Source organism: Lepisosteus platostomus, chromosome 24 (assembly GCF_059453375.1).
Source record: "Lepisosteus platostomus isolate fLepPlt1 chromosome 24, fLepPlt1.hap1, whole genome shotgun sequence".
In the NCBI taxonomy this organism is placed as follows: Eukaryota; Metazoa; Chordata; class Actinopteri; order Semionotiformes; family Lepisosteidae; genus Lepisosteus; species Lepisosteus platostomus.
In genome coordinates, this window is record NC_142634.1 from 4,583,395 (window position 1) to 4,596,587 (window position 13,193).

At 48.1% G+C, this 13,193-nt stretch overlaps 1 protein-coding gene across 3 annotated transcripts; it reads right to left on the minus strand.

Moving 5' to 3' along the window:
* Positions 1-190: 190 nt before the first annotated feature.
* On the minus strand, positions 191-13,142 carry cdc45 (CDC45 cell division cycle 45 homolog (S. cerevisiae)). Of its 3 annotated transcripts, none has more exons than XM_088618303.1 (19): positions 12,920-13,142; positions 12,096-12,155; positions 10,771-10,863; positions 9,982-10,119; positions 9,541-9,687; positions 8,707-8,765; positions 7,849-7,897; positions 7,673-7,734; positions 6,733-6,783; positions 6,518-6,637; positions 5,837-5,968; positions 5,319-5,417; positions 5,031-5,192; positions 4,335-4,473; positions 3,649-3,732; positions 3,272-3,390; positions 2,060-2,136; positions 1,436-1,502; positions 191-355 (listed from the first exon to the last, which is right to left on the minus strand). In XM_088618303.1, the coding sequence occupies exons 1-18, from the start codon at positions 12,968-12,970 to the stop codon at positions 1,438-1,440; spliced, it is 1,707 nt and encodes a 568-aa protein (XP_088474429.1). In that variant the 5' UTR covers positions 12,971-13,142; the 3' UTR covers positions 191-355; positions 1,436-1,437. The 3 variants fall into 3 exon arrangements, with proteins under 3 accessions (XP_088474429.1, XP_088474430.1, XP_088474431.1); XM_088618304.1 differs by having other exon boundaries at positions 1,428-1,502; XM_088618305.1 differs by having other exon boundaries at positions 8,707-8,761; positions 9,537-9,687.
* Positions 13,143-13,193: the final 51 nt, after the last annotated feature.

The following is a 13,193-nucleotide window of genomic DNA, read 5'->3' on the forward strand; positions in this document are numbered from 1 at the left end:
TAGATAAATTTGATAAAGCCAACAAGGTTCAATTTCTGATTTTGATGAACATTTAATGAAAATCCCTATTGTTGTTTCTGATACCCTAATATTTAAGTATTAGAAATAATCTAAATCTACAGCACAACAGGTGGCTGTAACATGGACAATGACAGGACATGTGGCTTTCTACTATACAGCAACATAGAACTTTTTACTTTTCAAAGATTAAAAGCTTAACATATTTTATTCTCCAATATGCTACACGTACACAGTATTTACAATGGGTTACACAAACAAAACATAAAAATCAAGTCTACAATGTACATACAAAACTGGCACCCGACTGTACAAGATCTTCCCCCAGATTTGAATCCTAGAAAAAAAACAAAACAAAATGCATAAAATATCACCTTAAACTAGATATAAATTTTAGCCTTGAACAAAAATCCTCAAAGGCACTGACACCCAAAGTAGAGAAACACGCCAGAACAGGCCTGTTTCGGGTCAGAACGGGAGACCTGTAGTCAGAATTTCTCAGACCAATTATTAAATCTTGCAACGGAATAAATTAATTGATGTTACAGGAAAAGAAAATACAAACTTCAAATTAAGCAGAAAAACCGTGAACTTTGTTGTAGGCATGTGGTCTCCCCACGGGCGAGAGCTCCCACGAATTGTGGTGTTGCCCTTCCTGCTCACTAGTCACTGTAATGACTGATGCAATGTGATTTACGAGTGAATAAGTACATAATGTGCAGCAGATATCTCACTGCAGAAATGTCCCATCATGATCTGCAGGCAGAGTTAACAAATGAGTAGTATTTGTCGGCAATACTATCTCTGAGTCAACAGCAATATTTCTGTTGGATTAAAAAAATATGTATTCACAAGCCCTGCTTGTTTACAATGTAATAGGGCAACAACACTTCTCAGGAAGTCTTGTTGCCTCGTTCTGAATTACAGAACATGGTGCTGCGTGTACCTGGAAAGTTTATCTATTTTGTGACGTAAATTGAAGGTTTTACAAGTTACTGTGTACATTTTACTTTTACTGTGGTTTGAAATGCACTCATCTTGCTTACCCTGCAATATAAAGATAGCATTGCAGCTCCCCTTAAAACCAGAGTGATGTTGGTGGACCAGTAGGGGGCACTCTTCCCTTTGCACCAGAGTTTTAAAGCCAAGGCCCCAGTATGGAGACAGGGCACACTGTACTGTAGGAGGTGCTAACCTCTGGGCGATTCATTTAATTGAGGCACTGAACTGTCATTAAAGAACTTACAGCTGTTTGTAAGAGTTTTTAAGGCTGTTCTGGCTGAATTCCAGTCCAGTCCAGTTTGGCCTCTCTGAAGTTCACCCATAATTCACTAAATTAGTTCCCCACCCCCTCTCCTGATCAGCTGTGCAGTGGGGGAGGGCAGACACTCGGGGACAAAAACGCAAACCTGGTCACCTTCACGACAGGAGTGTGATCAGCGCATCCAGGAACTTGCTTCTGTCTTCGGTCTTGAGCTCGATAACTGGAACACAGGCAGAGCACAACTTCGTCACTGTATATTCGTGGCCTGTGCTCGAGCTGCTCAATTCACAGCAACTTTCAATGCTCGCGAGCGTTTCCGTTAGCCTCCGGCCAGGCTACGTCTGTGCTGTAGATATTGGGACGAGTAATGAGTTTGGCAAAGGCCGGACAAACTGATTCTTCTAAGCTTTTGCGCAAAACTCAGAATCTGTGCAGGCAAGAGACACACCCAAGTGGTCAGAATGCATTGAGCTGGTCTGTTCAGCAAGTTAATAACGGCAGTGGCCTGCCCCCTAGTGGTACATATCGGCCTTGAGATGTTCACAGATTTTACTGCTGAGTCCAGAAAAACAGGAATCCTGAGAGGCATTAAAAGAAGCAAAAAGAGTATGAGTACCAGCAGCATTTGTAGTGGCTGTGATGCTTCTTAGCAGAGATTTGAATAGTTCAATCGCAGATCTGTAAGTACTGGACTCTTAAGAAGCCGGAAGCAGGAGGGAGTATCTGAAGGAACCCAAAAACATTTCAATCGGATACAAGTTAAAAGGAAACGCTCACCGGACGTGTCGAAGTGGTCGTGCAGAGTCCTGGAGCCGGTGCTCTCCGCGGCCTTCTCGAACGCCCTGCCGAAGAAGCTGCATCGCGGGAGAGGGAGAAAGGGACATGGGTGAGCCAGCGGCCTTTACAAGGGAAGGGAAACTCTGATTCCTGTCGGCGCTGCAGGGAACGCACACAGACCAGAGGAACTGAACCTCTAACAATCTCGGAGCAGAGGGGATTGAAGCAGAGGCTCTAAGGAACCATTAAAAACTAAAAACTATTCAGACCCAGTTGCCAAAGTCATCCCAACTAAACATCACTTATAAATAATCCTTACACTTACATAGCACTTTCCAATTCCGGTTTTGGTTTGGTTTTACATGATCATGATCCCTTATCATTGGGGTGACCCTCCACTCAAAGCACTTTCCAGGTAATAGGGATCCCCTGCAGCCCCACCTGGATGATGTACCAGTCCGCTCCCCACACACCAGCTCTCAGTGGGGAGGAGAGCAGACTGATGAAGCCAGATCAGTGTGAAGACTGATTATGAAAGGCTGAGGAGGAAATTTGGCTAGGACACCAGGGTAACACCCCTGCTCTTCTCAAGAAAATCCCTGTTTTTTAACTAAGCACAGGGAGTCAGGACCTTGGTTTTTCATTGCATGTAAAGGACGGCGCCTTTTTACAGTACTGTGTCCCTGTCACTATACTGGGGCATTAAGACCCACACAGACCGCAGGGTGAGCGCTCCCTACTGGCTCCACTAACACCTCTTCCAGCAGCAGCCTTAGCTTTCCCAGGAGTCTAACCTCCAGGTACTGGCCAGGCTCACACTGCTGGGCTTCAGTGGGCTGCCAGCTGGGAGCTGCAGGACAATATACAGCAGCTGCCGGCTACATCTCCCAGGACTTGCTCACTTGGATAAAAGACCAAATCTTCGGAACACAAGTGGATGTTAAGAAATTGCATTCAGATCTGATGACGGAAAGAACTTCTTCACATAACGGAGTCCTGGCAGGTTTGCTTGAACATTAAGTACCCCGCTGAGCCACTGAAGGCAGCTCCCCTGGATTAATTAAGCAACAGCACGATGGCATCCTGGGATCAATGACCCACCGAGCACCAGACAAGCGAGACGGGCCAAACAGTCCCCTTGGAACTGGGGCCCTTCGTGTTCCCGAACACAGAGCTCTGCCCGCCAGAGGGCACATCCGCGCACCCACTTACTTCTTCTTGTCCGAGGACTCTGAATCCGGCGGGATGCCCACGACGATCACGGTGCCCTTCTCCGTGTCCAGCGGGGCGGCCATGATCAGCGGCAGGAGCTTACAGCGCTTATTCCTCGTCTGCTGGGCAGAGAGAGCCGCCGCGGTGAATTTAGTGAGCAACCCCCCCACTCCCTTCCCACCCCCCTACAGCTCCACACAAAAATAAACAAGGATCCGCCACCCGGAGTGCTTAACTGCTGGTATAAGGATTGCAAAGACGCAGACAGCGTGCACAGAGCCCAAGTGCTCCAAGAGGCAGGAGAGGGCGATTAGCCGGTCCGGCTGGGCGCGTGCCGATGAACACACCCGCCCGCCGATCCAAAGTGCCTCACTCACCGAGCGGACGAAGGCCTTCAGCAGGTACTTGCTGAGCAGAGTCAGAGACAGGGGCTTGGAGAAGAGCTTCACGTCTGGGGTCCCCTGAAGCAGAGAGAGGGGAAAAAAAAAAAAAAACTCAGCCTTGCACCGCACATGAAAATGCACTGCAGAAACCCAGACACGGCGATCAGGAAAATCAGATCGGCAAGACCAGAAAAAAAAAAAAAAAAAGACAGGTTGGGGAGAAGGGAATACTCCCGTCCCTTGCTTGCAGGCACACCAGCACTTGTTCTCTTATCACACCCTTCCTGAAGCTCCCCCCGTGATAGAAACACACAAACACTTGCAGTCTTCATGTCAACAGATGGAGGAGCTCTTTTGTCCCTCTCTGCAATCTCGCTCCAAAACAATATAAAATAATTCTTATCTCTGAAGCACCGCTGTGCTGTACTGTTTGCTGGGGATGTCTGTCCTTTTGTTGTCGTGTTGGGATTCTGCTGTAAGGGACATTTCCACCAGGGGGACAGTAAACCCTGAACTGAGTTTTCTTCACGACCACAGTACCAATATCCCGGGCCCTCAGTTTCAGAGGGCCTTCCGATTTAGCAGGATGCTCATATCTGACAGTCGGCCTGTAGGGACAGTGAAGCCGGCTCCTGAGGACCCCAATGGCCTCCGCTCTAGGCCCGAGCGCTGGGCCTCACCTCCATGAGGTAGCAGTAGAGGAAGGGCCCCTGCGAGATGATGAGGTTGGTGCAGATACAGCTGGCCACCGTCTGCTGCACCGCCATGAGCTTCTTCTTCCCCAGGTCGATCCCCTGGTGCAGCTGCTCGATGTTGCTCCTGCGCCAGGGAAGATAAGAAACAACAACAACGCACATTTCAGAATCCCACGTCCTCGAGACGTGCGATCGCCGTTCTGGGGTATGCTTCAAACTGATGGAATGGGGGGGGGGGATAAAAACCCACACTGTGCAATTAAACGATTAGGTCACGCCACAGCCGACAGATCTATTCCGGGGGTTGTAGGAGACGCAGTGTTCGGTCTACAAGTCAGCACGGGGCTCTGCATGGGTCAAGCCCGTTAACTTGTTATTGAGTAAGCGAAACACTGACACAGTGGAAGTTGAAAATAAATGGACAGTGCCCCGTTTTAGCCCCAGCAGAGCCCCAGCACCCACAACCTGCAACTTCTGTTTTTATGGATGGGTTTACATGCAGGTCTAGACTCAAGAAGTCTTCTAGTTTGCTGGCTATCCTTAGACACTGCAGATGTGCGGCAGTGGCCTTAGACCCTCTGAGGAGTCTGGGCACAAGCGACTCGTTCTGAGGCGGCTGTCAGTAGAGGGAGACGGAAACAAAACCCAGCACGTGGCGGGGCCAGTGTCCGAGCTGCGTACCTGGACAGGCAGTCCAAGGCCTTGATGAAGTTGTCCGTGCCCTTCTCGTCCCTCTCCACGTTCTCCAGCAGCGCGGAAGCGGCGTGGACCACGTCGCCGGCCAGGAATTTGTTTTTAAAGCCAAAGTGGACTCCGAAGGTCTGTATCCGGATATCCTTCATGCTGGGGACAGAAAGGGAGGGAAAAAGAAACGCACCTCGGGTCAGTCAAGGCTGCTCGCAGCCCCTGGCCTTCTACTGTACGTCGGCCGAGAGCACAATGCAAATCCCGGGAAAACGAGGCCGCTACCCGTATTTATTTGAAGATTCTTCGATGACCTCGCGGAGGTTCTCCTTGATGGAGACATCCATGGAGTTAAACTTCTGCCGCACTTGCTTGAGGGGAAGGCTGTGTGTGAGCGAGAGAGAGAAACGCAAAAAACAGAATTAAAACCAGATTCATTCAGAATGAAACTCCACCCCCCCCCTTCCCCAACTACGCCCCCTACACAATGCTCAAACGCTGATGACATGAATGAGGCTGAAGACAGAGGCTGGGTCACCGATGACCCAGAACGCTCCTTCATTTCAAAAGCTCTGAAAAGGAAAGCCGCACAGTTGCGGGAGTTATATTTTTTAAAAAATAATCGATCACACAATGACTACAAAGCGTCCTTATACAGCAAAGGGTCTGTGCTTTGTTAAGGTGCATTCATCTGATCTCTTGAAACAATGTGGGGGGGCAAAAAAACCTAAATCTAAGCTTGTCCATCACATCGGACGTTGCTCTGCAATATTAAGCAGTCTGGCGGCGCGCGGGATGCTCACCCCATATCCGCCAGGAACTCCTGCAGCTTCTTCTGCCCGTGGATCGACCACAGCTTGAAGCTGGAGGAGGTGTAGCAGGAGTTGCAGATGCTCTCGTACAGAGACCAGTGCTGGTACAGGGCCAGGCGCAGGCTGGGAGACGCGGTCAAGGAGGCCAACAGCGGCACAGGGTTTCCAGCACGGCGCTGGCCAGCCGCAGGGCGGACAGAAACCCGGTAAAGCCACTCTTAAGTGCTGGGATGCTGCACATCACTGAGGAGTTTCAGTGCTGCTTGTAGAATAGGCGTCTTACATCTGGGGCTGCTGTGACCCCCTATTATTGTTTTACTGTAGTCCCCCCCCCGCCCATCTGTGCTGGCGAGCTGAACACAGGGAAAGCATTAAGAAAATCAAACCACAATCACAAGAAATGTTTTACTGTTCCTGACAATTTCCCCATGTATGAAGTCCAAACGGTCTGAAATGGGAAGTTTAACTTCCGTCTCGGACGCTTATTAAAATTGGGTGTCTCTCCACAATGGGGGAAAAGTTGGCGCATTTAAACCTTTCCACTGGAGTGTGGGAATGGAGTGAAATTGACATCTCAAGGGTCAGACTCAAATGGTTAACCGCAAATAAAGCTCACGAGGCCCTCGCGCCGACCGGCAAGGCTGTGAACAAACTCCCGCCAGGGAAGGATACTCGTATTCGAAAGAGATTCGCATGCAGTCGATGGAGAGGGAGTTCTCCTCGTCCTCGTTGCGATGGTTGTGCCGGGACACGTGCCGCTGCAGCGTCGCCACGTCGGTCACGTACTTCATGCTGGAAGAGAGCGAGGCCGCCGTTACCGACCGGGGCGGATGAGCGGGCGGCAGAAACAACAAGGAAAAAAAAAAGGGCAGCCGAGGCCTCCTTACTGGGGTATTCTGTCGTGCACCCACTGGTCCGTCAGCCCCACAACCGACCACCTGCTCGAGAAAACAGACAACGTGGTCACCCTAGAATGATGGTCGTTAGCGGCAACAGTATGGCCAGTCGCCATTGACGAGTGCAAGCTAGGCAGAAAAACAACCCTTTGAGGACCTACAATTTAGCCAAGGAAAAAATTGTCGTTCAATTTCAATAAGTGTCTTTTAGAATGAAGTGGATTGAGAGTAATGATGAGCACAGCTGTAGTATCTGCTAATTGCACGGTATTCTTCACATTACTCCTGTCCTGAAGTTCACGCACTGGCTTCCTATCTGGTTTAAGGCTGTGCATGGCTTGGCAACAACCTCAGTGCCTGTCTGATTTATCTTCCTACTCCACACCTCACAACTTTCACTCGTCTGATTCTGGTCTCCTGTCTGTTCCCCAAGCCCATCTACACTCTGTGGATCATGGGCCCTCCTCCTGTTGTGCCCCAAATATCTGGAATTCTATCCCTAAGGATATCTGAGAGGCACTTTCCCCGAGCACTTTCAGATTCAGACTCAAAACCTTCTTCTTTAGAAGGGCTCTTATTTAATTAATGTTTGTTGCTGCCCCTTTGCATTTTCTACCACATGCAAAAGCCTTGTTTTTATTGTACTAACTTATCTCCTATCATTGTATTAATTCTTACTATAAAAAGTTCTCTTTGAGAAGCTACTGTTAAAGGCGCTATACAAAAGGAAGTTTATTATTACACGGTTTATCTGCTCTCGGATCTTCTTTATGAATTTCCCATTTCCCCGTGTTCTGAAAGATGAACATATGGAAACCTCAAAGAGTTAAAGATGGGGTCTCAGGAAGGATGTCAGTAAATGCCACCTAAGAGCCCTTTGAAGCTACTGGTTACAAAGTCCTCGTGTCCACATGGAAGGTCAGTCACTCACCAGAGCATGTCTTTGGTGTCCTTGGACATGACCCAGGCAAGCTCAAACATCACCATCGCAGACTAACAAGGGGAAAAAAAAAAACCAGAGGAGCTTTAATGCTGAAGGAAACCATCTCCTCTGTGAAAATAAAAGACTTGTTGCCAAGCAGGACGCAGTCCTCGGTAAACACTTACTGATGTTCCATGGTACTCGTACTGCTCGTAGTCAAACAAGATCTCTCGCCTACGAAGGAAGTGGAAAAGAGGGTTAAAAAGAAGCTGTAGCAGTCCGATGAGTGGAGGGTGCTGTATTGTACTCCTGCGCTGTACAGCACGAGGTGTCTGCGTTTCTGCATGCTGCGATAAGTAAAGCAGGAAGTCAGTACACTCAAGAGGCATTACTTGCATTAAGCTGCGTAATCCCAGGTAACAGTTTTATGGTGCACATATGACTTTATTAACTGCCCTTTGTGGAACAGCGCAGTGCATGCCTGAATGCTTTAACAGTGCTCCAACACTAACGGGCTGAAAAAAAAGATTCATTTTCAGCCTTGAATGGAGAAGGTTACGAGGCCCAGGAATGCAGAACCCTCCAAGACACTGACAGAGCTGACAGCTCACAAGACGTTTTCGGAATCAACCAGGGTGAAGGAGTGGAAGCAACACTGAACAGCAGACAATCCTATACCCAAAGGGTTGTGGGAGCAGGGAACACGCTATTCAACCACGTGGTGGCGTCTCAAGAATCCTGGATGAGACTCTGGGGTCAGTTTGCTAAATGGCCTCCTCATTTGCAAGGTTTCTTATACTGTATTTTCCTACTTAAGCTTTTTTGTAATCACTAGCAATTTTACAATCTTACTTTATTATAAATATATTTTTTGGTTGAAGCTTTCATCCATTTGCACCAATGTGTGCACCTGGGTATTTCTCTGGAACAATTCTGTTGCAGTACTTTCCTCAAAGGTACAACAGCAGCGTCTCGCCTGGGATTCGAACCCAGAACCCCTCCTTCACACTGCCGCCCCACTGACAAAAAGCTTAGAGACCCACCTGCGAGCTTCCCACTCCCTCCTCTCCCTCTGCCTCTCTATCCTCCTCTCCAGAGCTCCCTGCAGAGGAACAGAGCAGCGCATCACAACACAGCCCACAGACCCTCAGGCCCACATTCAAGTGGCAGTTTCTCCGTTGCAGGAGGTCCACAGGCAACAGGCTGGGTCACTCCATGTTCTTCAAACCCAGCAATTCAAGGCTTCTTTGACTCCTTCCACCTTAATTCTTACTTAGCTGATGTATTCAATTAAATTTAATCCCCGCCTGTGGTCTACAAGAGGGCAATATTTATACATCAAGTCCTTTACCTTAAATTCAACCTGTCAAGCTGTCAATCTGACCTGTACTAGCTATACCTTCCAGGATAATGCAAGATGTTTAATGGAACATGCTTCTAGATGGGAGATCTTACTTTTAGTACCTAAAGCCATGTGCCAACTGGAATAATTTTCCAGCTTTAACTGACCCCTAAAAGCTTGGTACAGGATGCGCGACTGTGGCGTTAACGGAAATTAATGGAACAGATGTGGAAAAAAGAAAAATAGGGGTATTATTTTCCGGATTCCCATAGTTTGCCTTCGTGGATTTGAACCTTTATACTCAGACAGGTCACTTTTTAAAATCACTGGTCTTCCTGTAATAAAGACAGGGGAAAAAACTACACAAGAAATACAAAAACAAAATCAAGATTCTTAAAGAGATTTTACATTACACCGTAAACAGCAGGACAAAGACCAAACGGCAGGCATTCAGACGGAAAACCTGCCACCAAGCGAAGCTGAGTCAGCCGTCTCTGAAATCGCCACCAAGGAAGAAAAGAACGAGGAAACTTGCCTCCTCGAAACGCCTGCGCTTCCCAGAGGGTTCGGAGCCTTCGTCGCTCTCATTCCCGGAGTCTTGCTCGTCCTCATCCTCGTCTCTGAAGATGTCATCGTAGGCAGGGATGCCCAGGTCGTCGTCCTGCCTAATGAGCAACTTGATCTGCCGGAGAGCAAGGGGCGAGAGGAGTGGGCAAACAGCAGGGACGAGGCAACGCGCTTGGGAGACCTCAGTATAAACACACCAAAATCTAACAAGCTCATTCTTTTAAAATCCTCCAAAGGAATGGGCTAGAAACCACACTGCCTTCAAACCTCCGCTTCACAGCCTGGAGTCTTTGAAGGAACAGCTCAACGGAAAGTCCAGTGGCTCAAAGGCCCTGCTCCAAACTCAGACCACTTGCGGGCGCCACTGGAAGACGCCTAGCGTGCGTGCCGAGCCTGCCCCCGGCCGTACCTGCGTGTCGTTGTAGACGTTGATCACGTCCACTGGCCTGTGCGTGTCGCAGATGAAGAACACGGTCTCCTCCTCCGGCTGCAGGGTCTCCAGCAGGTCAGCGTTGGCGCCGCAGTTAATCAGCACAAAGTAACGGAACTGCGAGGCAACACAAAGACGAGGCTTGAGCAGCCCAGGGGAAAAACTCAAGACATCAAAGCCCATGCGTTTGGGCAAGGAACGGGCTCCTATCAGGATTCAGGATCTGTGCTACCAGTAAAATTCTGACTTTTTAAACACATTAATGAATGTTATTGATAAAAAGTAATGTACTGTAGGAGTTTTATGTATTTTTGGGCTAATGCTTTTATCTAACGTTTTTCAGACCTCAGCTCACAGCTATGAATCCTGCGACCTCACACGGGGGAGAATAAGGAAGTCAAGGCAGACTCCTCCCACTTCCCCACCTTTGAGACAGTTGGGATTTAACACAGTACGCATCCCTCATTGACAGAAAGGGGCACTGTTTTACAGACAGGGTGACTAATCCCACTCAACTGTATGTGCTACTTGAGGAATCGGCTGGCGACGTGACCCACATTCGAACCCAGGATCGCAGTAGCCTGTTAGTTTTATTACAGTTTATAGACAGGTTTCCTCCCATTCATCCCTTACAAATGTCAACTTCTGGTGCAAAACATCCAGGAACAGCTACCACCAGAGAGATCCTCAACATCCCGCTTTTTAAAATAGGAGAACACAGTATACCACCCTGTCCTCACAAACTCAGCATTATGCCACGATCCTGACCTGCTCCTTGTGCTCCAGAAAGGCTGTCTCCAGGTCCTGCCAGCCCCTGACTGGCACCAGCGTGTACTGAACATGGTCACAGTGGAACAGAGCCTGAAAGGAAAAAGAGCACGCAGGTCATTTTCTCTTGAAAGACCTCGTGACTGGGAGGTTCCCCACTCAGGTCCCGTGTCTCAGCCACACAGTTGCTACAGTCTCCCCCCGAGCAGGGCACCGAATCGCCCTGTGCTCTGTCCTCCGGACATGGCCTCGTCTGGAGATCCCGTCTTCAGCGACGGCAGCCTGGACGGGAGGCGGCCGACTCCTGACCTGACAGCGTCCGCTGAGCAACACGGAAACATCCTCAGTGTGGAAACAACTGGACTTTTGGAGAAAATAGTGCAGGATACCAGCTGCCCAATAACGGCATCAAAAGCCAAAGTCAGTGACCGTGCAGGCTGAACAAAGTCTGACTGACCAGGGAACTAAATTGACCTCCCGACTGATGAAACACCTCCATCGGCAGTTAGGGATTACGTCGATAAAGACCCGTCCTTATCATTCACACACAGACTGACGGGTTGAAAGTTCGTGTCAGATGCTGGAAAGGATTGGGGGAGATGGACTGGGACTCTTTCTTCTATTTGCATTTCGAGAAGATCCGCAAGGCAACAGTGACAGATCACAGATCCTACAGCGGGCGATCTGCTGGCTCAGGAGTTAGCCTGGGAGCATGAGATTGAACGGCGGTGACATGGCATTATTTGTCCAAAACCTGTAACTCATGCCCAGCGCAGTTCGCTTTGTGTCCAAGGAGACTCTTGGGTTTCCAGCTGTCCTGGCCCGTTATCAACAGTTAATGGCTCACTCTGTGAGGACTAGCACATCCCTGTGCACGCTTGCGTGATAACAACTGACCCACGGCCTCCGTGCTTCTCAAGTGAAAGAGATCAGACTTGCAAAGTTCAGTGTTACAGTACCCAATTACTGCGTCACACTGCTTTAATAAAGATGAGCTAAATTGATACTCTTGGATCTCGCCTTTCTTTCCCTGGGCTTTGAATCCGATTTCGCACAGGTGCACTCAGAACGCATTATTAGAGCATGGACTGCCAGATCTCTAGATCATAGATCTCCAGAGCCATAACTGGACATCCTTGATCTGGGATGTCAGCAGGAAAAGCAGTAGCCAGTATGCAGCGACTTTTATATAAAGCACTTTTCCTGACGAAGGACTCTTTCTCCCCTATATGGTTTTCAAACAGGCTCTAAAGAGGATAACGTCTACAAAAACACCTTGTAGAGGACACTTCTCAGAGAACGCTCCTGCACTCTTAAATACGCACCTGCAGTATTTTACAGGCGCACAGCGCGTCAATGTCCGAGGAGACCAGGAGAGCGACCCTCTGGAGAAACAGGGAGGGAGAGGATCACGGGTGGGGAAAAAACAGAGAAAAAATATTAAATCTGTGGCCGAGCTGAGCTGCAGATGCTGCTTTCTTCGGGCAGGCCTGGTGTGGGCCCCGAATAAAGAACCTAGACCTCCTATTCTTGACTATATTGAGGAAATACGAGGCTACACCTGTCATTAAGTTTCTATGCACTGTATATAATGGAAGAATAATGCTCTGTAGCAAGTCAGCTTGATGACGGATTGACTTTGCCAACGTCGACCTGATCATGGGCCAGGCACTGATCTAACACAGAAGACAAAACACTTGAAAAAGGAAAAACAACAATAAAATATAAAGACAATTACAGAACACATCTTCGCATGAAGCGACAATATTTTATTAACACCTACAGATGCCATATGTAAACACTCACACGGAACACGAAGGTAAATAACACCAAACACCTTCCTTCTATTAAAATAGAAAAATAAATCGCCCTCTCGGTCGCCTGTTTAAACTGCCGCCCTAAAAAGAGAGTGCAACATTGTTTTTCTTTGGGCGAGTTATGACAACCCCTGAAAAAACAGGCAAACTAAGTATCCAACGTCTGCTAAAACACCCAAGTATAAATATGGAACTCCTGAAGACCATTAACTGGCACTAATACCCTTAATACCTCTCGAATTCGTTACAATACACCGCGTTAAAACGAAACCCTCACGTTTAATAGTCTCTCTTCGATAATTGAGCACTACGACACAAAGGGATCTTTTTACCTGATTCACAACAACATCGTAGAACTCCTTCCGAATATCAGACACGAACATTTCCAAACCCCTTTCTATCGACGACTAGGAATAAAAAAAAATAAAAATGACCTTTTAAATAAATTAAAAAATAACTCGTACAAACGTATAAATTGATTTAAAATACACCAACTCCTTCAGAGATACAGAATCTTCCGTTCCTTGTTAAAAACCTGGCGCCAAATCAGTTTGATGGTCTCCTGTTTCCTATTGGCTTGTAACAGATCGATCTAGCCAATCAGAG

Coding starts and splice junctions, on each gene's coding strand:
- cdc45 (XM_088618303.1), bottom strand. CDS start 12,970: ATGTTCGTGTCTGATATTCGGAAGGAGTTCTACGATGTTGTTGTGAAT. Junction 10,120..10,770: donor TTCTGGAGCACAAGGAGCAG/GTCAGGATCGTG, acceptor GTTGCCTCGCAG/TTCCGTTACTTTGTGCTGAT. Junction 2,137..3,271: donor GAGTCCTCGGACAAGAAGAA/GTAAGTGGGTGC, acceptor CCCGCGATGCAG/CTTCTTCGGCAGGGCGTTCG.